This window comes from Hippocampus guttulatus, chromosome 4, assembly GCF_054856545.1.
Source record: "Hippocampus guttulatus isolate MCC_2025c chromosome 4, RoL_Hgut_1.0, whole genome shotgun sequence".
Taxonomy (NCBI): Eukaryota; Metazoa; Chordata; class Actinopteri; order Syngnathiformes; family Syngnathidae; genus Hippocampus; species Hippocampus guttulatus.
Genome location: NC_141264.1, coordinates 15,575,266 through 15,597,974, shown reverse-complemented (window position 1 = coordinate 15,597,974; position 22,709 = coordinate 15,575,266). Strand labels below are relative to the sequence as shown.

General features: G+C 40.6%; 1 protein-coding gene across 6 annotated transcripts in view; it reads left to right on the top strand.

Annotated features, from left to right (window-relative positions):
* Nucleotides 1-22,709, top strand: part of shank3a (SH3 and multiple ankyrin repeat domains 3a) — a 194,398-nt gene that overhangs the window by 98,805 nt on the left and 72,884 nt on the right. For all 6 annotated transcript variants that reach the window (XM_086109498.1, XM_086109496.1, XM_086109497.1 and 3 more), the window contains 4 exons: nucleotides 11,238-11,346; nucleotides 15,811-15,962; nucleotides 17,935-18,102; nucleotides 18,940-19,056. In XM_086109498.1, the coding sequence (XP_085965624.1) occupies nucleotides 11,238-11,346; nucleotides 15,811-15,962; nucleotides 17,935-18,102; nucleotides 18,940-19,056 (546 nt within the window). The remainder of the gene's footprint in view (nucleotides 1-11,237; nucleotides 11,347-15,810; nucleotides 15,963-17,934; nucleotides 18,103-18,939; nucleotides 19,057-22,709) is intronic.

The window sequence follows — 22,709 nt, the reverse complement described above, 5'->3', positions numbered from 1 at the left end:
AGCCCCCTTTGTAGCCCAGGTCCAAATATAGTGAATCATAGATTTTCCAGCCATTGTGTTGTCTCTGCTGCACTGCACCCAATTTTGTTCTCGTTCTTCTTCTTTGCTGGTGCAGCAGAAATGGACTGTGTTCACCCTATGAAAGTATTGCCCGATTAATCAAGCAACCTCTCGTCCTAGTTAAAAATATAGGAGCTGCTGGAAAGGCAGCCACTCACACGGCGCCATTTTGAAGTCAAAATAACAAAAATAACACAACACAACACAACACAACACATAGGACACAGACAGTCATGCAATCTTCACCACTTTTCTGCATACACTTTGTTCTCTGAAGCAGTTATGGATGAAAGAGGAGAGGATCACGGAGAGGATCAAAGTGTCCTTTCACCAGTGGATCAGAGACGTCATGCTGAAAATGTGCACACATCTGCTACAAGCTAAGTTTTGAAAGCAAACACAAAGCTGTAGCGTCCATTGACGAAAAAGAGATTGTCTCACATCTCCTGTCCCATGTAAATCCACTTCAATTCCAAGCCGCGACTCCCAGTTCCACATCCGCATCGGCGCTCCGCGCTAACGCTCCTTTCTTCTCATCGTCGGCTCCTCAAGCCTTACATCCATCCAGCCGCAGACCGTTCAACAGCACCGATCTCTCCGCTGAACAAAGTGGGGCTGTGAAAAATAGTGGGATTCATTTATTTTGGATTTGGGCATTTTTTGTTCTGCAGGAGAACGTGGTTTGGGTTCACCAAAAATCTAAGTTTCTGGCCAAAAAGCACATAAACGAGCTTTTTGTGCACAAATATGTCAAAAGTAATTCGTTTACATATATATGTCACCATGCCAGCAAGAACAACCCCACTCCTCTGAGACTTACAAAGAGGGTGCTGCCTCAAGAGGTAGCAGCCCCAGCTTTTAGCGCTGCAGTCAGCACCCTTGACTTTAAAGCCAGCCCGTTATGTGGTGGTGACGCCAATTCAAAACCTGAGGATCACCACCATTACATACCTGTATGCAACTAAGAAATGGGCCCTGAGCAACACTCATCAACCATGTCTCAAGTTGAATGCCTGTGGATTTTTTACATGCGATTTGCCATTCATTCTATGTATTAAATCATCTCACACCCTTTTTCTTCTAAGTATCACTTCTAATGACACATAATATAATCTGGTGGAGTCAAAGGTGCACAGGCTTGTCCAACTTCCAACGTGATAGCATTTCTATCTGTGACAATTAATATGACAAGCCGAAATTCGCCCCTAATCTCTATCATTAACTCAAAAGCTGTGCTGAATGCAAATCCAAAGCAGTGTAAACTCGCCATCTACTGGGATTTGTTTGTCATGAGAGTCATTTGAAAAAACTAATCACTTCATTCGATCATAAGGGTATCTGAAGCTCACTCAAAAATTAAATAATAATATAGTAGGGTTAAAAAAAAAGTCCTTAACATAGCTGAACTAACGTTAGCTTACCTTTAACATACTTAAGTCAATAGTGTTGTAAAACAAACTAATTATTCATGCGATATGTTGTATACATCCCAGCTGTGTGTGTGTGTGTGTATATGTGTGTGTGTGTGTGTGTGTGTGTGTGTGTGCGCATGTGTGTGTGTGTGTGCGTGTGTGCGCGCGCGTGTGTATTTGTGAAAGCACCTGACCGATCCTGATTCAGCATTCTCCTTTCTGTTGATTGTGATGACAACATGCATTCTCCTCATCTCTGCTGCCCGCATTGTAGTGCAATCTAACAACCGCTGTCATATTTAAGGGTCGGACAGTTGTTCTATTTTATTATTATTATTATTATTATTATTAGTAGTAGTAGTAGTAGGAGTAGTAGGCTGAACTGTTGGTGTGGGAAAAAAACAGCACATATTTCATATTGTGACCTTTACACTTATAATAATAGTATTGATACATACTATTGAAAAAGATACATTGATTATAAATCAATTTATAAATGTTATGATTAGAAAGTGAAATCTTCTCTTACAAAGTTGATTAAAATAGCCTTATGCTATTACTGGTTACAATTACAACGTGTGACAAAATATGTGATGAAAAATGAGTAATGAATCATCATTCAACTGAAAGTTACACACTTTACATTCAACTCATTCAAATTTAAATTTGTTGATGTCTCTTTGGCCAAATGAGTCTGCATCCGAACTGGCCCAATTGGACGGACATAACAAAGCTGTCCGACCGTTGTGGCCACTCGGGGTGGTGGAATTAGTTGAGAGAGTGGAGCATAATGTGCGTTTATGGAGGGGGAGTAAGGGGGCTCACATACAATACAATAAACTGTGTGTGTGTGTGTGTGTGTGTGTGTGTGTGTGTGTGTGGCGCTGAGTGGAAAAGAGGCTCTGTGCTTTGTTGTGGCCTTTAATCAAGCCAACACTGCCAGCTAACACTGGACTGTATTCTGGCTTGCCAGGAATAGCGTCAAAAATAATTTGCTCATCTATACTGTCCATAAACATAATACATCGCATATTGCTCCAGCACCTTTTTTGAAAAGGATTACTCAGGAGGCATTGTGATGCTGCGTTTGGAGAGAGCTGCAAGGAGCAAAGCCACTGAGGTTGGACGGCAAGTTTACTTATGTAATTTCGCACTGTGCCGCAAACCTTATTGTGCTGCTTTTTTTTTTTCTGTGCTTTGGCTGCCCTGTGCTTTCTTTTATTTTAATGGCTGAATAATAGGCGTGAGCTGGCGACTGGTTTCACGGTGCACCACTGTTTTAAAAAGTCATCATTTCAAAACCACTCAAACTTTCCAGCAGCTGGGGTTGGGTTTTTTTTTGTTTGTTTGTTTGTTTGTTTTTTTTTTCTTTGTTTGTTAGTCGTTAGTGCAGGCAAAGTGACACCTCCACTCTCCGTCTTATTGATAGTGTGAGCAGTCAGTGAGCCAGACCTCTCCTCTTTTGGAAAGGAAGTGTGCCTTTAAGGTGCGTGGCCTACCGAGTGACAACTGGAGCAAGAATGTGTCTGATTGATCGGAATCACCAACTACGGCTCTATTTGCCACATGTGAGGGTTTCACAAGGCCTTAGTCGCTCCATTATTTCGTCACTTCGCTATAGCGGGAGGAAATCTGATGTTGGCTCACAAAAAAATAAATAAAATTAAATAGAGAGAGAGAGACAATGTTTGTGTGTGCACGCATGTAAATCAGACCACACACTAAAGTGTTTCATTTATATTTTTGTTCGGAATATTGAGTTCAAATCTTTACCAGACATGTCATTGCGGTGAAATGTAACATTCATGGTTAATGACGCTGTCGATGCTGTTGCTATAGTAACAACACTTTTTTTTAACATTGGGGAATGTTTTCTTTCTGCACTCATGAATGATACATCCAGTGTGTCCATCTTAGTCCAATGAATTATGAATCAGTGTGTGTGTGTGTGTGTGTGTGTGTGTGTGTGTGTGTGTGTGTGTGTGCATGTGCGCACGTGTGTGAATGAGGACCACAAATGCCATACTGTAGCTTCCACTGTTTTTTATATAAAGTGTCACTTAAGGGTTTTAGGGTTTAGATTATGCCCCCCGCGCCCCCCCAAAAGAAATAAAAAAAAGATTTGTTTGGCACCATAATGTCTAAAAGGTTAAAGATTTTCCCTCACAAAGTACATCCTATTCATCGGAATGAAGTCCGTAAGCTGTCATTGAGTGTATTGGTCTTTTCTGATGTAGGGAGCATTACAATATAATCCTGTTAGATATGGATAGCGGAGATTATAAAAATTCACAATCTGAGGGCAGCAACATACAACAGAGAGCGAGAAAGAGGGAGCGAGTGTGCAAGCATCACGATCCAGCTACAGTTCGATATACAGTACATGTGTGTGTAATGAAAGTTGTAATCACACCATGCGATTCCATCCTTTCTGTGTGAATGTTGCATGTTCTCCCCATGCTTGTGTGGGTTTTCCTGATGTTAGAGTGCCCTGTTGTTGTCTGAGAGTGCCCACATGTCATGCAGAGAAATACACAATAGTCAGGAGGTTGGATTTGACTCTGGTGTACCCGCTTTAGAGCTCCTCGTTGTAAACTCTGAGTGCATGCAGATCACCAAAAGATGGAATAGCGAGGGAGAAAAATAACATCTCTAAGTGCCATCAGGACTTCTGATGCTTAATTGTGGGTGTTCTCAATTTGTGTTTGTGTTTCTTGACTCTCGCTCTATTTTCTTAAACAGCATAAATACTGTGAAGCAGGGCAGAACTTTGCGCCAGATCATAGTTAGACCAGTGTTGGTTATTTCTGAGACAAATGTAGGGTGGCGGATCCGACAGTTGGTTGGGTGCACCACTGTGGGAATGTTGCCTCCCCCCAAGGGAGTCTCTGTACTATGACAGACATTTGGTTTGGATTGTTGATGGAGATATCGTTATGTCCGCCGGTGGTGCACTGTGTTGATCACCTGGAGTCCAGCACACACTGTAAGAGCAGTAAACAATTATTTTGATTTCCCTCACTGCGTGGGGCCCCTCACAGAACTTTGAGGCATATTTTTCCCCCAAACTTTGGTCAGATGGTTGTTGCGTAATCATAGCCTCAATCCGTCTTGCTGGCTTGACAGCAGGGCTTTGTGTATTTGTGGGCTCACAGTCAAAGCCGGAGCTCTTCTTGCCCAAATGTTTAGTCTGTCTGGTTGTGTTTTGAAGCAGCACGTCCGTCCGCCTGCGCTCACATTTTGGCCGCACATCTCGCAATAGCGCACGTATAGACATTTTCAGAATGTTTCTAAGTAGGCCCCAGGGTATTTCCGGGTGGTAGAAACTGAAAATGATGTCACAAACTTGTTGGGTTTGGGGCTGTGATGCCAGATATACCCCAAAGCGGGGCAGTCTGAGTTTTTGCCACCCGGATGTCCAGTCTTTGTGACATCATGGTGAAAAGGTCCACACGAGCATCCTCGCAAATGATTACTCACCCGTCCGTGCCCGCCAGCTGTGAGGCACCAGAGGCGAAGCGGCCGTCCTGTAATGAGTGTCAATATAGGCCAGTGCGAGTGTTTGACACACTTAGTGTATGTACGTTACACATATGCGCCGCATGAATGCACAAGCCCGTATTCGACTGCCCACTGAGTAGGAAAAAAAAAAACCCAGTAAAAAGGCTGTGAGGGGAGCAGATGAGACACGTTGGTTGTTGCTTCCCAATATCCAGCATGATAAAATGCTGAATGTTTTCAATTTTAGTGTGCTCTTAAAGATTGGCCATTTTTTTCGTCATTTAAATTTCCAGAATGCAAAGTGCCATCGATGGTTCAGTCAAAGTATCAGTAACAACATTGTTATAACGCTTTAAGCAGCGGATATTTGAGCACACTTGAGAACACTGGAGCAACACATGTAGACATTTAACGAAACAATTTCGCAGAGATATATTCTATATCCTTTGCAAAGAATGACTAATATAAATGCAGCCTTCTGAGGACAAAGTTTCTGAAAAATCTTTAGGTCTTAAAATGCATTGAATCAATGAATTTAAAACCAATGTCTTGATTGGCATTAAAATGGCCTCATTCAGTGTGTCAAAGGATAAATTGTTCCCACATGATACATAGTAGTTCATGACTTTAAATAGTCTCACTCAAACTAATTAAAAAAAAATGTTGACCAACAGTTTCAATTGAGAAACACATTACAAAAATTCACGCTGTTCTCACATTGGCATACATCCAATTTTGATCCACATCAGAATATATTATATCCCCCCCATTCCATGTATTTTATTTATTTTTTTTGCATATCCCAACTATCCCAATGTGCGTGTGTGTGTGTGTGTGTGTGTGTGTGTGTGTATACAGTGTATATATACATTGTTGATCAACCCCAAATAAAACAAACAGTTGATTGGGTCACTTAAAACATGCGGTTGAAATACAGCGTTTACATTTTTCAAGTCAATGTATGTCGGCGATTGGCTAGCAACATGTTCAGGGGTGTACCGGGCCTACTGCGGAAAGATAGCTGGAATAGGCTCCAGCACGCCCGCGATGCCCTTGAGGACAAAGCGGTTAAGAAAGTGGATTGATGAAATCACTATATGTATTAATATTGTTGAATTGTGTTCAGGAAACATTCCCCATTTCAAAAAAAATGTGGAAGAGTGCAGACTTCATGGTTTGCTGTTTGTCTTCAGAAGATATTTTTCGCGAGATATGTGGGCCCATTCGCAGCCATCTGTGCAACATTGTTTCGGAGCGACCAAAATAAACTATCAAAGCCAGCCCTGCTCAAAAAGTGAAGAGTAGTTTGGGGAAGTGGGAGTCTACATTTTAAAGGGTGAATGTTATGTAAAACGGACTTTAATAGTGTGTATACATATAGATGGGTACCTGCCAACTCAGCCAAGGAAATGAGCTGTCAATTTTCCAAAAAGTGTCTGTGAGCAAACCTTCCCGTCGTGACAAAATAAGAATATATCTGCCCACAACCTGGACCAAGGCTGGGTGAAGATTCACAATTTTCAAGTGATAGCAGAGACACGATCATGTCAAAGCCAAAGATGAAACAGCTCTGAAGTGTTGCATTTTGAAGCATGTGCACGACCGTGCCTCAGAGAGATTATATTTCGCAAGGCTCCCACCCATTTCTTCAGCAGAGGTGCAAGAAAATGTCATCGCAAACAACTTTATTCCAAGTTTACATAGGCCATTGTATTTGTTACCCATTCTGTCGTCATGATGTTGAGGAACAATGTTCACCAAATTTGTCTCCTTCGAGTATCCGTAGCAGAAAGATGGTGGCGAAACACAGCCGCCTCCTATCGGGGAGGCGCGCCCTACATAATTTAATTAGCGATTACTTCACCTACAATTATGAAAATTACATTGATGTTGTTTTTTTTTTTTTACATATTATTGAAATTATTGGTATTTTTTTTAAATGAATGAACATTGGAAAATCAATACATTTCTACACACTATCCCTTCACGTACCGTTTTCTCAACTGTCTCACACACGCACACACACATGAATCCATTTTCATGCATGACAGCGGTTGCCTCTCTTGAGGCGAATTTACAGGTTCCGCTGCAATTGTGTAGTTACACAGCGCATGTGACTGTTAGCAAGTTATTTCCACACTAAAGGCACACTGAAGTGAGTCAACAGCAAAATGGCCAAAGGCTGCGAATAAAACATTGATTTGTTCTCCAGTGCAACAAAGCCACCTACACTATTGCATGTTCAATAATGAAAGCAGCGACCTTTATTTATTTAAAAAGTTTTTTTAATTTATTATTATTATTGTTTTTTTTTTAATATGGCTGGTGCTCTGGCACACGTCAATTTCCTGCTCGTGTTCTATGAGCTCAATTGACTCCCAGGCCGCCGTCCCCTTACGGCGTGATTGATGCAGCGCTCTGCTGTTACTGCTTTCAACTTCCTGTGTTAGGCATTGATTTCCCACTAGTGAGACCAGTCCCCTTTACAAATGCGCACGCATGTGTGTGTCTGTGTGTTTCTTGTCAGACCTTCATTAAAATCGAGATTGCGTTTTCCTCAGAAAAAAAGGAATTGATATTAATCATCTTCATCCACCTTAACACTGTCTGAAATGTAATGGCACAGATGCTCACTCCCTTAAATATGGGGAACATGTAAATGTGATCGATACATTTACACCTTTCACTGAACATAATAGACAAGTGCAAAGAATGCCTTTCAGATATTATTCATGTAGAGTTTAAATTGTAGCGGGTTATATCCAGCATAGTTATAGGCTATGAAGCCCGTTCTTAAGATTTTGATGAAACCAAGTCAATTTTAAATTTTGTTTGCTTATTTATTTATTTTTATTTTATATTTTTTGTTGATATTTTGTTTTCAGTTTATTATTTTCTCAATTTTCAGTTCATTTCCAACTGTTTTTAATCAGAATTTAAGGCTTGCGTGGCGTGCTGGAGCCTATCACAGCAGTCTTTGGGCAGGAGGCAGGGGACACCCTGAACCGATTGCCAGCCAATCGCAAGGCACACAGAGGCGAAGAACCATCCACGCTCACACTCACACCAAGGGACAATTTAGAGCAGGGGTGTCAAACTCATTTCACATTGTGGGCCGCATATAGCCTCGGTAGATGTCAAGTGGGCCGGACCATTAAAAATGACACCATACTCTGCTGTAAATAACCAAAATAATATGTATATCCTTTGTTTTGGTCTAAAGAAGCACAAGAATACTAGGAAAATGTTGAAATTTAATGAATATATTTTTTACAAAACATTACATGAAGGACCTTAGATTTCCTTAGACAAATATGCAATTTACTTTTATCATTCACATATATGCATTGCAGCTGATCCCATTGACTGTACAAAGGCACCAAACCTTAACAAGTAATTGCTATTGAAAAATATAGTAATGCACTTTTAAGATTAAACAAGATTTATAAAGAAAGGAATTTTTAAAACCATTTACACGAGCATATAAATTCTAAATGTAATCCCTGCCTACACCTTACAAACTAAGGAGAGTGCTATAATATGTGTAAAGAATAAAGTATTCACATATCCTTGATAGCGTCTGCTGTGTTGGGTCTGTCTCAGTGACAGACTGAGGCTGGTATTGTCTTCTTCTCTGATCAAAACAAGGTTGTCTTTTTCTCTGATCAAAACAGTGTGTCCCCCTAGCGGATATTTCATGAATTGCACATCATTAAAAATATTCATTCCGTGTCTTTTATGCATTTTTTCACTTTTAAATGATCCTGCGGGCCTGATCAAACCTCCTTGCGGGCCGGTTCCGGCCCGCGGGCCGTATGTTTGACACCACTGATTTAGAGCGTTCCATTAGCCTGCCACGCATGTTTTTTGGAATGTGGAAGGAAACCGGAGTACCCGGAGAAAACCCACGATGGAACAGGGAGAACATGCAAACTTCACACAGGAAAGCCGGAGCCAGAATCGAACCCTCCACCTCTGCACTGTGAGGCCGACGCACTAACCAGTCAACCAGAGGCCCACCTACGCGCTGTCCACATCCCAAAAAATGTCATATGTCTAAACTGTTGTAAACCTGTGGACCCAGCTGCACTGTGTTCACAGACTGCCACAATTGCACTTTCCCCACTCGTGAGCTGTCTTTGTATCCCATCGCCATAACAACTGCACCTGCCAACATCTGAAGATAGCAGGAGGGGTAGGAAGAAGGGGAAAGAAAGAAAAAAGGCTCCAGCGTATTTCTCTCACTCGCCTGGAGATAGTGAGTGTAGCCGTCGTTGGCGGCTTGTGGTGACGTGTCATCGAGGGGGGCCGGGGCACGTGTTATGGTGGGGATGCGGGGAGGATGTACCGGCGTGTAGAGGCAGGCGGGGCTGCGTGAAGACAAACGCAGCTTGTGTGAAGTGGAATTAAAGAGAGGAAGTGCGCGAAAAAGACGATGCTACACAAGGTGAGCGCCTTATCGATTCTCACTCATTGAAAGCGTTAGGGCGTGTAGCTGCAAGCCTTGAGTGCATTGGTTGTGAAAGTTGAGTTTATTATAAAATAAGTATTTGCTCAAGGGGATGTCACAGTTCATCCTGATTTGAAAATCAAAACTTCCTGTATCATTTGGCGTTAACGCCATTTGGAAAGCTTCCTTTGTGAGCTTGCATCTATAATGAATGTCAAAACAGAGTGGATTTGCATGTATTTGTTGATGGGCTCTTCATGCTTGCTCACTGAAATGCCTTTTACATCCATTTTTTGCTCACACTTGTCCTCATGTCAATTAGCTGAAGTCGGTTCCAGTTGAATTTGAGGCCGGCTGCACACACACCGGACTGGTCGCCAATCAGTCACGGGGTTACACACACACAAATGGACAGTGGAGCATAGGTTTTCGTATACACCAGTTTTTATGAGATTTGGTTTTCTGCCAATTTTTTTACAATGTATTTACCGCAAAAAGCCGTTGATGCATATGGATAACTTTCTTGAGCATTTTCCTATACGGCTTGTGAAAGTGTCATGATGCGGCATTGGATGATTGATCTGCCCTTTTGTGGTTTATTTGCTATGTGGACCTGCCCTGTCAAGGTGCTTCCTCTGTCTGTATTTTTGTTCACTTTGTATTTTGTCAGCCGGGTGCTGCACTTTTTGCACTGCTGAGATCTTACCAACTGAGTGAGCCTACTTACTTTGCTGTTGCAGTAGAATCATGGGAATAAGGACCATGACTAATGTTAATTGAGCTATTTCCTTGGTCACTGGTTTATTTCACATTGGTTTTTGCATGTTCAACTACAGATATTTTCTTTGTTAATATTTTTGGTATGTGGAACAAAATAAGTGCATTCACATAATTTTTTTATGTATGGACATATTGCTTAGTTTTTAGTGTGGTTTGGCTTTAGTCAGACATTTTGGAACCGATTACTCACCAGCATATTCACAAAAAACATAAACAAAAAACAAAACAAAACAAAAAAAACCCTCCAATTTTATTTTAACATAATTTTGTGACTTACTTCTCATGAGAAAAAATAAATTGCTTATGATACTCAACTAGTGCAACTTTTCCTCTAATTATTTTTTTCCCCTCACATTGTGATATTATAGCTTTCTTGGAATGCTACCAAAGTGTCACAAGACTTTTTCCTACTAAAAATGACTTAGTGGACATAATACAAGCACACATTCATCCATTTTCTGTGGCACTTGTCCTCATTAGAGTTCCCTGGTGAGATGGAGCCTAATCCATATGACTTTCAGGCGAGAGGCGGGGTGTAGTCACCGGCCAATCACAAGGCACATATTGACAAAAATCTCACTTTATCACCTCTGGCCAATTTAATCCTCCATGAACCGATCATGCATGTTTTTTGTTTTTTTTGTTCGAATGTCAGAGGAAGCCACAGTAAAACCCCAAGGCATGCTAACAACTAGGATTCCGTGCTCCCCATTTTTCAACATCGGAAGCGTAAATAAAACTTTATTCCCATGTTAACGCGCCAGACATTTTTGCCTCCCGTTGTCTTTGTCACAAGCTTATCTACGGCCGCACGCTCCATTTGTTTGATATGATGACAGAAGAGACATAAAGCCTTCACGTGCTGGCAAAGAGTCGCGCAGCGAATTAAGCTTTCATCTCGCCGCTGCATTATTAAACGGCGTCAGCCACACGAGTCTGCCGTGGGCCAATCACAGCTGTCTCTTCCTTCTGCCCCTCCACCCACCCCACCACAACCCGTTCTCCCTCCTCGCTCCCTTGTCTCCCTCCATTAGGCCAACCTGAAGAAGTTCATGGAGTATGTGCAGCAGAGGAGCGTCGAAAAGGTCTCCCGGTTTCTGGAAAAAGGCTTGGACCCCAATTTTCACGATCCCGACACAGGAGGTAAGGACGTTGGAATTAAAAGTCAGTAATGTACACTTGCTCCTTTTCTTGAATACACCCATAGGTCAGGGCCCAGGATGTGAAACTCATTTTGATCGCAGGCCACATCATCTCCCTCAGACCATGAAAGTCATTCAAATGTAAACACATTGAATCATTTTATACACACCTGCCACTGCATTTCATTGGTATATCTTTGAAAAGAAATGTCATTTTAAATCTGAAGATATGGAAATATTTCTGAATTAAAGTTTTGGTTCAACAACATGTCAAATCTTTTTCTGAAGCAGCCATTGATTAAAATGCATGGTGAAATCCGGATTACAAAAGATGTTCGAAGTCAAACTGAAAAAATAAATAAATACATTTTATTTATATCTCCAAAACCTATTGTGCAAGACATTTTTAAAATCAGCATCAAAAATACATTTTGGGACACATGTGGTCCAGTGTAATTAATGCTCTTCATTTGGTGAAGACACACCATGTAAATGATTTGTCACAATGATTAGGAAACAAGCACGTATCAATATGCAGTACTTTATTGATTTTTTTTTAAGTCTCTACCGCTGTCTACATTTTCAAACGATCACTTCAATATCATTCGTAGAAAATCACAATGTCCCATTACTGTTGAGCTTTATTTCGAACAGGCCCTCGGGCTACTCATGTAGTCCTTGGGGGCTACATTGGTGACACCAAACAAAACCCTAATCACCTAAAAATATGTCAAGACGTAGAGAATTAACAAAATATACGTTGAGATATATGTGCATATTTGCTGGTGTCTCAGCATCTTTGTGAAACTGAGGCCTCATCTAAATGGTCATGTCAATCATTCAATTTAGCAAAAGACACCTTGAATAAAGATGGCTTGATCTCTTTCCTAATCTTCTCATGTTTATTTCAAGTGTTTGTCAATGCCTGACATAAATTCGCATGCTTGGTGACCTGTAAATCTTCAAGCGGGAAAGGGAGAATACTTTGCGTGAACGGCAACAGCATGCACTTAATCTTGCTACTCTTAGGTTGCTTCACGGTGCAGTTTTGCATTATTTTGGTTCTTCATTTCTATTACCACCATAGTACAGTTCTTTTATATTTAAATTTTTTTGTCAATACATTTTCATTTAATCTTCCAAGAACTGTTTTTTAAAAAACGTTTAGGTACAGATTTGATTTAACATTTGTGTGCAATACATGTTAATGGAATCATTTAATATATAGTTTTTATTATGTTCTAACTGTGTTTACTCTTACCCTGGTTTACATTTTTTTAATACACTTTTAGGATTAAAACCGTCAAATTTTTGTTGAAAACTGAGGTCTGCTACGCTACAAGATTTTAATACTCAAAGGATCCATCAAGGGGGGCACATTTGACCTCGGGGAATATGCTTTTTTATTTTTTTACTGTCCTAAAATAACGTGCAGTTGCACCTCCACTACATTCGGGGGCAGTGGTGCTCTCATTGGCAGAGTTTGCGCAGGGAGCATTCTCAGAGAGGAAATATGACGAGAAGTATGTAGCGCTTGGCTTCAATGTGACTGCGGTGGCAGACGAGGAAAGATCGATGTGTTTACCGTGTCTAAGATTTTTGGGAGCGGACAGCATGAAGCCAAATAAATGAAGATAAGAAAAGAAAAGATAAGAAAACCTTTATTAGTCTCGCAATTGAGAAATTCCCAATTCACAGCAGCAAAGTTACGAAAGGAAGAAGTAGAACAACAAAATATAGGAGCTGCTGGAAAGGCAGCCACTCTCGTGGCGCCATTTTGAAGTCAAAATAACAAAAATAACACAACACAACACATAGGACACAGACAGTCGTGCAATCTTCACCAATTTTCTGCATACACTAAGGCGTCACTTAAAGACATTGCACCCCAATCACGCTGATAAGCTGCTTGAGTTTTTTTCAGCGAAAACTGCCGAATATTGCCAACAATCATGCCGCTTTGTGACTGCTACTGAGTAAACTAAATACAGGTCTACACATTGAGCAGGAGCCGAGAGTTGTTGTGTCCTGCTTCAAACCTCGCTTCGAAAAGCTGTGCATTGCAAAACGTGCTCATTGTAACCATTAATCCAGACATCATCTTTGATTAAAAGAAAAAAAAAAGCACAAATTATTTTATATATTTTTGTTTTGCTGGTTAAAGTTTTTTTTTTCATATTGTGCTCCTGAGATAATGTTGGTGATTAGTTTGAATGCATTATTAGTTATTGATTTTATGTAATTTTATTTTTCAGTATAGTATGGTTTGACATGGTCAGTCAAAAAATATTTATTGTTAAATTAAGGATTTAATGTTATTTTTGAATTTCAGATGCACTTTAAATCTTTTCTGTTCCAGTTACGACTCAACTCAACTGTATTTATAGAGCACTTTCAGACAGCCATCGCTGCATACAAAGTGCTGTACATGGAGCAACTAACATATACAACAGTAAAGCAACAAATCGTTAACAAAGACGGTAGAAAGCACCGAAGAGCAAAACCAAGAACAAATCTGAGTCAAATGCCAAAGAATACAAGTGATACAACAAAGAATAGCTTTAGTAAAGCTATTCTTTGTTGTAAGTTGGTCCATATTTCTTTTTTTTTATTCTCTTATACGTTAATAAGGATGCAGTGTTATGCAAAGGTGTACTTATAACAATTTTATAGACAAATGATACTATTTATAGTCATGCGGGGGGGAGCGCGAGATGTTTTCCTCTTCCTTGGGGACTGCATGACAGAAAATAATTGAGAACCACTGCCTTAAAGTATGCTGGCTTAATGCTAACAAATCATGGGAAATGTCATCGACAGGCTAACAACTGGCATCAGATTTATAACCCTTCAAGCAACAGATATTTGAACACAAGCAGTGGAGCAACATATGTTCACAGGCTCTGTACTATAACAATACTCACAGGCATGTAGTTTTTATCTTCTGTGATGAACAGAGGAATATTACTGCAGCCTCGTGGAGAGTTTTAACCAGCTCCATTTATATCCATTTGTTTGTATATCCATATGTTTGTAATATACTAACCGATAGAGAGGGTGAGTAGCACCAAGTTCCTTGGTGTGCACGTCTCTGAAGACCTGACCTTCCTCCACTCGCGGACACTTACATCTCTCGTCTGACCCGCCAAGCCACCCAGATCACAGGTGACCCCACCCACTTCGACGTGCTTCCGTCGGGGAGGAGGCTGCGATGTCCATCCATCCATTTTCCGAACCGCTTGATCCTCACTAGGGTCGCGGGGGGTGCTGGAGCCTATCCCAGCCGTCTTCGGGCAGTGGGCGGGGGACACCCTGAATCAGTTGCCAGCCAATCGCAGGGCACACAGAGACGAACAACCATCCACGCCCACACTCACACCGAGGGACAATAGAGCGTCCAATCAGCCTGCCATGCATGTTTTAGGAATGAGGGAGGAAACCGGAGCACCCGGAGAAAACCCACGCAGGCCCGGGGAGAACATGCAAACTCCACACAGGAAGGCCGGAGCTGGAATCGAACCCGGTACCTCTGCACTGTGAAGCCGACGTGCTAACCACTGGACTACCGGGCCGCCCGAGGCTGCGATGTCTCTCTGCTAAATCCACCAGGCTCAAGAACAGTTTATTCCACCAGGCGGTCAGGAGACTAAACTCCCTCCATGTTCTGCCCCCCACCCCCGCCCCTGTCTACCCCTGCCTCCTGCCACAATCCGTGTCCATCCCCCAGCATCTGGCATCCGATTATTGCACTTAAAACAAGTAACTATGAATATACAATAATAAGTGCCCTTGGTTGTCTGTTGTTGCTATTTGTTTATTCAATTTTATTTAACATATTTATATATTTATGTCTTATGGAATTTTAATGTAAATTTTAGCTGTGTGTGTTCAATGCACTACATGTTTGCACTGTGGTTGAGAGAGGAACGTAATTTCATCTGTGCTGTATGTTACACATAGAGCATATTTGACAATAAAAGCTGACTTGACTTGACTAACCCCTGATGGCCAGTGTCAGAGCAGTAAAATGTCCGTTCTAATGAAACAAAAAATGTGGCAAAATACAAATTCTTTGCATTCTATTTTGGAATGTTATCACTGTAGGTTCTTCTAAAGTGCAATATTACCGAGTCTTCTTTTTCAGATTTAAAAAAAATTTGGAAGCAGGAACACATTAATGGAATTTCTATCCATTTCAACGGAATACGATGATTTGAGATCCATGTCTTTCAACTTATAGAACAAGCATGGTCACAAAACAAAATAGATTTTTATCTTAAGGCATCGCTGTACTTTTAAAAAGTTTGAGAAGTACTGGCCTTTTCTATGGAGGCCTAAAGAATATTTTATAGTAAGCCAAAGAATAGGTCAATTTATTCCTAGTTGACATTTGAGGAATAAAATGACATACTGTTGTATATGTTGTTGTTTTGCTTATTTGCATCCTTGTGCCTTCATGGTGTAGAATGCCCTCTGACGCTGGCGGTGCAGCTGGAGGGATGCGCGGAACTCATCAAGGTGCTGAAGAGCGGCGGCGCTCATCTGGACTTCAGAACAAAAGACGGCATCACCTCCCTGCACAAGGCCGTGCGCAGCAAGAACCACACCGCACTCATTGTGAGTGACCCTAGCATGCACACACAACACAGTGTTTACGCAGATTTTTATTTATTTATATTTTTTTGAGGAGTGAATTCATCTGTCTGTGGCAGATATCCATTTTTTAAAACAATTTATTGAACGTTTGAGAGGAAAGTAGCTTGCCGACATCACACACCGTCCACTTGTTTTGCTCCACCAAATTGCAAATATCAATGGTAAAGCCTAGCATGTCAAGGGCAGTTTCCATTATATGTTAACATTAAGATAGCAGTTCAGTTGTTTGGTTATTTACATATAATTCAGTTTTATTTTTAGTTTGACTGTAAACCTCAGCTGGGAGCGGCATTAAGCAGCGTGACGTTTCATTTGTGAAAAGCTGTTCACTATTTGCCAAACTACTGCTGGTTACAGTGCCCGGCCTAAAGTCAAAGCATAAAACTGTCCAAATGACGGCTCTTATCTTAAAATCTTCTGTGTTTTAACCAGTTGAAGTGTGTTTGAATCAGTTTTACTGCATGGAAGTGGTAAAGCTATCCATTTAAAAAAAGTATTGTACATGGTCTTTCTGTAGCGGGTAGGTCTGGAATGTATCACCCACCATGAACTCTCACTGTCATGGCAGCAGAAAGGGTGACTCAGCTCTTTCATTCATTTCTCCACAACAATAGACCTACTGGGCCAATTTGGCAGAACAGGGGTTTGCGAGCGGGCAATTTCCTCCGCTGGAGTGTGCTTGAGCAATTTTGCTCCGTATGAAGCTTCGCGCGTCACCTCTGAATGATGTGACATTTACTGACGGCTCTTGTACGACGTCCGTCTGTGCTGACTCAAATAACATGCATGACTCATTTAATTGATTTCCAAAACTTTTTTTTCCTACCACAGTAGGCCATTGATTCTCTTTTTGTTATTTTGTGCACAGGATATGGACATGCTTTGTGTTGTTTTAATGGATGACGTCTTTAAAAACAATTGAGCAATTTAATGAAAGATACATGAATCGCAATCTGTAGACAAAAAGAAAAACCTACCCTTCAAAATATCCTGAACCTGCTTACACCTGAATTCCATCATTACTATGTTTTTATTAGTCGGATAAAAATGCTGTTGGTGTACCTTCTAAGAAGGTAAAAGGGTTTGTACATATAATTAATGGACTTTATAGATCAGGGGTGTCAAACTCATTTCTGTCACGGGCCACATTGTACCGTATTTTCCGCACTGTAAGTCGCTTCGTATTATAAGGCGCACCTTCAAAGAATGGCCTATTTAAAAACAGTTTTCATGTATAGGGTGCGCCGCATTACAAGGCGCATAGAAGACAAGCTACAATAGTGGCTGCGGTTGCATTATTCAGCCACTAGATGGATCTATACTAAAGGTAATACAATACAATACAGTTTTATTTATATAGAGCTTTCACAACCGCTGCAGCTGAAACAAAGCACTTTACAGAACATTTGAAATCAAAATATTGATCCGCATATAAGGTGCATCGGATTATAAGGCGCACTTTTGAGAAAATGGAATACTTTTAGGTGCGCCTTATAGTGCGGAAAATACAGTAGTTATCGTTTCCCTTGGAGGGCTGTTATGACTACATGTGAAACCATATAAAGAAGTCAAGTGTAATTATTGTTTTTCAACTATTTAAATTACTGTAATGAGGGGTTTGGGACCAGGAAAAGGCGTACATTATCTCTGTTATTTATTACATATGAGAATTTGAAATTTTGGTCCAGATTTTAGGAGGTATTATGGAAGTTGACATGTTTGATTGGCTTTTGCAGGCCACATAAAATGATGTGGGGGTCCAGATTTGGCCATACACCATACAGTTGTCAGTCACAATACAGTATTTTTCTTATTACAAGACTTGCCCAGCCCCATTACCTTTAAAGCTATAACATGAACATGACACTTGCTTTAAGCTTCCACAACAAATCACCCTCCTTTTCCCCCCCTTCCCCACCCCCATATCCCTCAGACGCTGTTAGACTTGGGCGCATCTCCGGACTACAAGGACAGTCGGGGGCTAACTCCCCTCTACCACAGCTCTATGGTGGGAGGAGACCCTTATTGCTGCGAACTGCTGCTGCACGACCATGCACAGGTCGGCTGCGTAGACGAGAACGGCTGGCAGGAGATACACCAGGTGACTTACGTGCAAGTGCTGTTCGCAAATTCTATACTGTATGGGCTTCTTTACTGAAGGTTTACATGTGCAGAAACGCTTCCAAAACTGATTATTCATGATGTGGAAGCTGATCTCCGAACCACGGGCACCCAAAATTGCATCTGCTAAACGATGCCTGAGACGAATTGAGGTAGATGATTTTGTGTCTTTAAATCCCGCTTCTGTAAGGTCTGATTTGGAACCAGTCACAAGGGGTCATGCCATATCACCTTTGACAAAACTACTTTCAACTCTGTATTTCCTTGCATCTGGGTAATTTCAGTTCACTTTGACTTTGGTACTGGCATCTCCCGAGCTGTTTTTTAGGTGTGATGTCCTAAGTTTTAAATACAATATTTGACACAATGGGCAGATCCATTCAATTCCCACAGACTCAAAGAGGAATAAATAAATCAAATCAATTCAAACAAAACATGGCTTCTATAAATTGTATGTTAAACATACAGCACATTTGACAATAAAGTTGTACTTGATACTTTATAAGGTGGCTGGCTTACTTTCTTGGCTTACTTTCTTGAAGCAATAGATTTCACAGTTTTTGGCCTCTTCTACTGACACTTCCAATTAACATCTCCTCAAATTTAATTTTGTGCTTGCAGTGATCTCTCAAATTTTCAATAGTGCAAACCATCAATTATCTGAAGCGCAAACTATGATGGTCTCCACCACTTTTACAACTGGTGCCAATTGTGCTGAAATCTGTTGAAAAAGTTATTTGACATCTTATTAAATCAATTTGGCTCTCTTGTTCAGCCATTTCGTAAAGCAGACTTTGATTGATTCCTGTACTTGCAGTCATGCCGCTATGGCCACGTGCAGCACCTGGAACATCTCCTGTTTTACGGAGCGGATATGAGCGCCCAAAACGCTTCCGGGAACACGGCTCTGCATGTGTGTGCACTCTACAACCAGGTACCACTTTTTATCAATTGCATTCCTCACTTCTATTGCAGTTCATCGTTCGTGCCACAACTATATCGTCTATTTTTGTAAATGATTGTTTTATTTAAAGTTTTTTTACTGTAGCCTTCTTTATTCTAATGCCCTAACACGTGCGAAAGAAGAACCACAGTCTATGCTGCACGTTTCATACATTTATTGAATGTTGGGAGAACTGTAAAACATAAACATGCAGGGACTCTCTATTATCGATACATATATCACGAAACGGTAGCCCTATACCAGGATCAAAAGTGTATATAATCACACAGCGCACCATTGTCTGACATGATACAGCTTGACTACACGAGCATTAATATCACAAACATTCCATACTGCTTGTGCAATGTAACGAACGGCCTGTATCTGTGTTACAATTCAGCATGATATACTGACATTCCGATGCATCCCGCCATTGCCTGCACAATACAACAGCATCAAATATGGATATTTCGATCGATCATATCCACACAATACAGCACAATACGTCTGTCATGATACAGTTTGAGTACACCAGTATGACATTCGGATATTGCAATGTCCTGTGTCGTCTGTCACTGATGGTATTGATACACCATCATCAAATATTGATGTATGATGATGTATGATACTGGGGTCTGACACGATACCATATCGATAAAGCAGCATCAAATCTCAAATCTCAATATTGCATTTTTGTCACAATACGATACCATTATAACCTCACTGAATATTGATGTCATGATGCCCGAATGATGAATGATGCTTGAATGTAGTGTGGTGATGTAGTTTGAATGCATCGACCACCCCTTCTGTTGTGTTGCGGGTCAAATTGACCCGTGTTCATTTTTATAAAAATAGCTGAGTTCTGTTCTTCTATTCATTCTATAAAGATAGTATTCATGTATCGTAGTTCTATTTGTGTTCAGGCCTGCATCTTCTTGACTTGGGTAAAAAAGAGTTTGGGCTCTTTGTGTATTAGAGAGAAATCCCCGTTCTTCTCCCTGTGGAGATGCAACACCGAGATGAGCAGATTGATCTGTGAAACAGGCAGGCTTTAGCAGTCGGGGATCGGTGGGGGGGGGGCTCACGAAAAGCTCCAGACCCTTTTATCTCCACTGTCGTCTACAATCACGTAGCCAAATGGGCAGGCGCAATTCAAGCCGCTGTCTGAGATCAATACATCCAAAGGCGAGAGGATTCCAAACCGTGAAAGATGAGCGCTTTTCTACATTTGTGGCAACAGGAGGAGTTCTTTGGTTATTAGCGATCGCAAGGTGTTACTGTCTGCTCACGTAAATTCGATGGATGTTTAAATTGTCACCAGGAGGGAGAGAGGCGTTGCCAGAGCCTTCGTAAAGTCAACTGAGAAACAAGTCAACTAATCAGTTCCACACAGAATGAATGCAATCGCTCTTCTTTTAAATTACCAAAAAAACTCGAAAAAAAAAATCACTAAATGAAGTGCCTGCTGCATTATCCAATGTACAAACACAGCGGTGACAGGAGGCATCTGTCTTTTTCTTTAAACATGACTGAACATGGTCAATTAAGCGACTGTAGTGTAAAGCCACGCTGAAGATGTCTTGGAATGTTGTTCCGAGTGATTTGCTGTTGAAACGCCGATGGTGCACGCACTAATTGGCTTCTCCGAGTCTCAATGTACACCGTGTGCTGTCTTTGTAAACAAGAGGGGAAAAGGCTTACTTTTAGTCGCCAGCACAGAGTCCAATTAGCATACCACACTATGCGCACACACCTAAACCTTATGTTTTTATTATGCTTCTAAATATTCCCCACTTCACGACGCTCAAAATCTCAATATCAAATGTGAACGTGGTTACTGCGCTGCGACCTCAACATGATGCATTGCAGTTACACAAACGACAACCGCATTGTTAAATGTACCGGTTATGTGTATTGTTTGTATTATTTGGAGTGCTCCTTACAGTATATGCTACTTTTTAAAAGTTATCTTACTTACTTTTACTTCACCTTTTGCTGAACCCTGTTTTTATAATCAATGTGGAAGACCGAAATGTACCCCCACACACAAGGCACACACCCGCTGGAGGATGTTTTGGGATAAATCTTACAAGGTCATGGCTCAGTTAGCTTCAGAGTAGCTCTTAGCCTGCTACAGGCACTTTTCTTTCAACTTTTACGTATGCTCGTAAAACTGGTTGATGTCCAATAATATTTACATGTCTCCGTCTTTAACTGAGGTCATCATATATCCGCGTCTGTTAATTAAAGGTTACAATGGACTTTTAAACCTGGTTTTGAAAAAGTCATCATGGAAATTTCAGGATTAGCACCCATTACAATAGAACCCATTATTATATTTTTTAAATGTATTTCGTAAATGGCTTGGAGAAGATCAATCTATAAAAACATGTACATCATTTCGTCAAAATGTAATTATTTAACGAGAACCCCATTGAATAATGTTACATATTTGCTTAATTTGATTTTATTCTGTGATAGACATTATTTTGTTTAGTTTTAAGTTTTGCAGTTGTTTTTGTTTATTGTTGTCATGATGTTTATTTAATGTGTATTGATATGTATTTGTGAATTCATGTTTTTTTATTCTGTGTTAATATACAGCATTTTATTGTATTGTTTTTGTCATTTTCATGTTTTTATTTTGTTCGTTATTTTTCCTTTGTTTGTTCTGCATGTATTGCACTCATTTCATAGATTTATGTCTTATTTGCGTTTCTTTTTTATACTTCATCACATTTGTTGTTATCCGTATTTTCTACCTATTTAACATTTAACCATTTGAGATTTTATATAATGTCTTCATGTAGTCAGCCATTTATGAATTTAGGAATGCATTTTAACCAAACACGTGACTCACTGAATTTGCAGCCTCTGTGCTTGCCTGTGCATGTCCTGTTCATTCTGTGCTCAGTGTTAAATTACATATTGACCGCCCCTAGCCCCCAACGCTGAAGCTGAACAGCTAGCCCCCGCACGTGTGGGCCTGTAGATGTGTCCATCAATCTACTAGTGGATTTTACCTTGCCTTAGGGCTCTGTGTACACAGTTACACTAAGTACATGGCCGTGAGTTAGAAAAGAAAGACAGCTTGGGCTTCCTCACACTAACTGTAGCTATCAGCTCGGCTCGGTAATTGTACTTTAAAAAGAGGACATAATAGGACACATCCTGTTCAGCATGATGTATGCCAAGGATGGGCAATTTAAATGCTGGAAGGAGCATGTCAGTGCTACTGGTGGTGGGTGGGGGGGGGGGGGCACATAAGATCACACATTTCCTATCCAGATATATGGCTAAAATGCTGTTTATGTTCTGATGATGAAAATAATATGTTGAATAATTTGACAATGCATTAGAAAAGATCCACTATTACAAAAAGCTTGAAGAAATTCACAATTCACATTATTAAGACACTTGGGAACTGTTTTTAAAGATGAAAATAAATGTAACACCGTATGCCATCTTTAAAGGACCAAAAGGATTTGGCAAAGCATCTGATTGTGCTAGTGGACTTAACGTTGTGTTCGCTGCTTGTCGAGTCTTTGTGAGAAAAAAAAAGTATATTGTGGTCACAAACAAATAAAAAGTCATTTTTCCATCAAATGCCAAGTGCAGCATGGATGATGATGTTGGCTCAA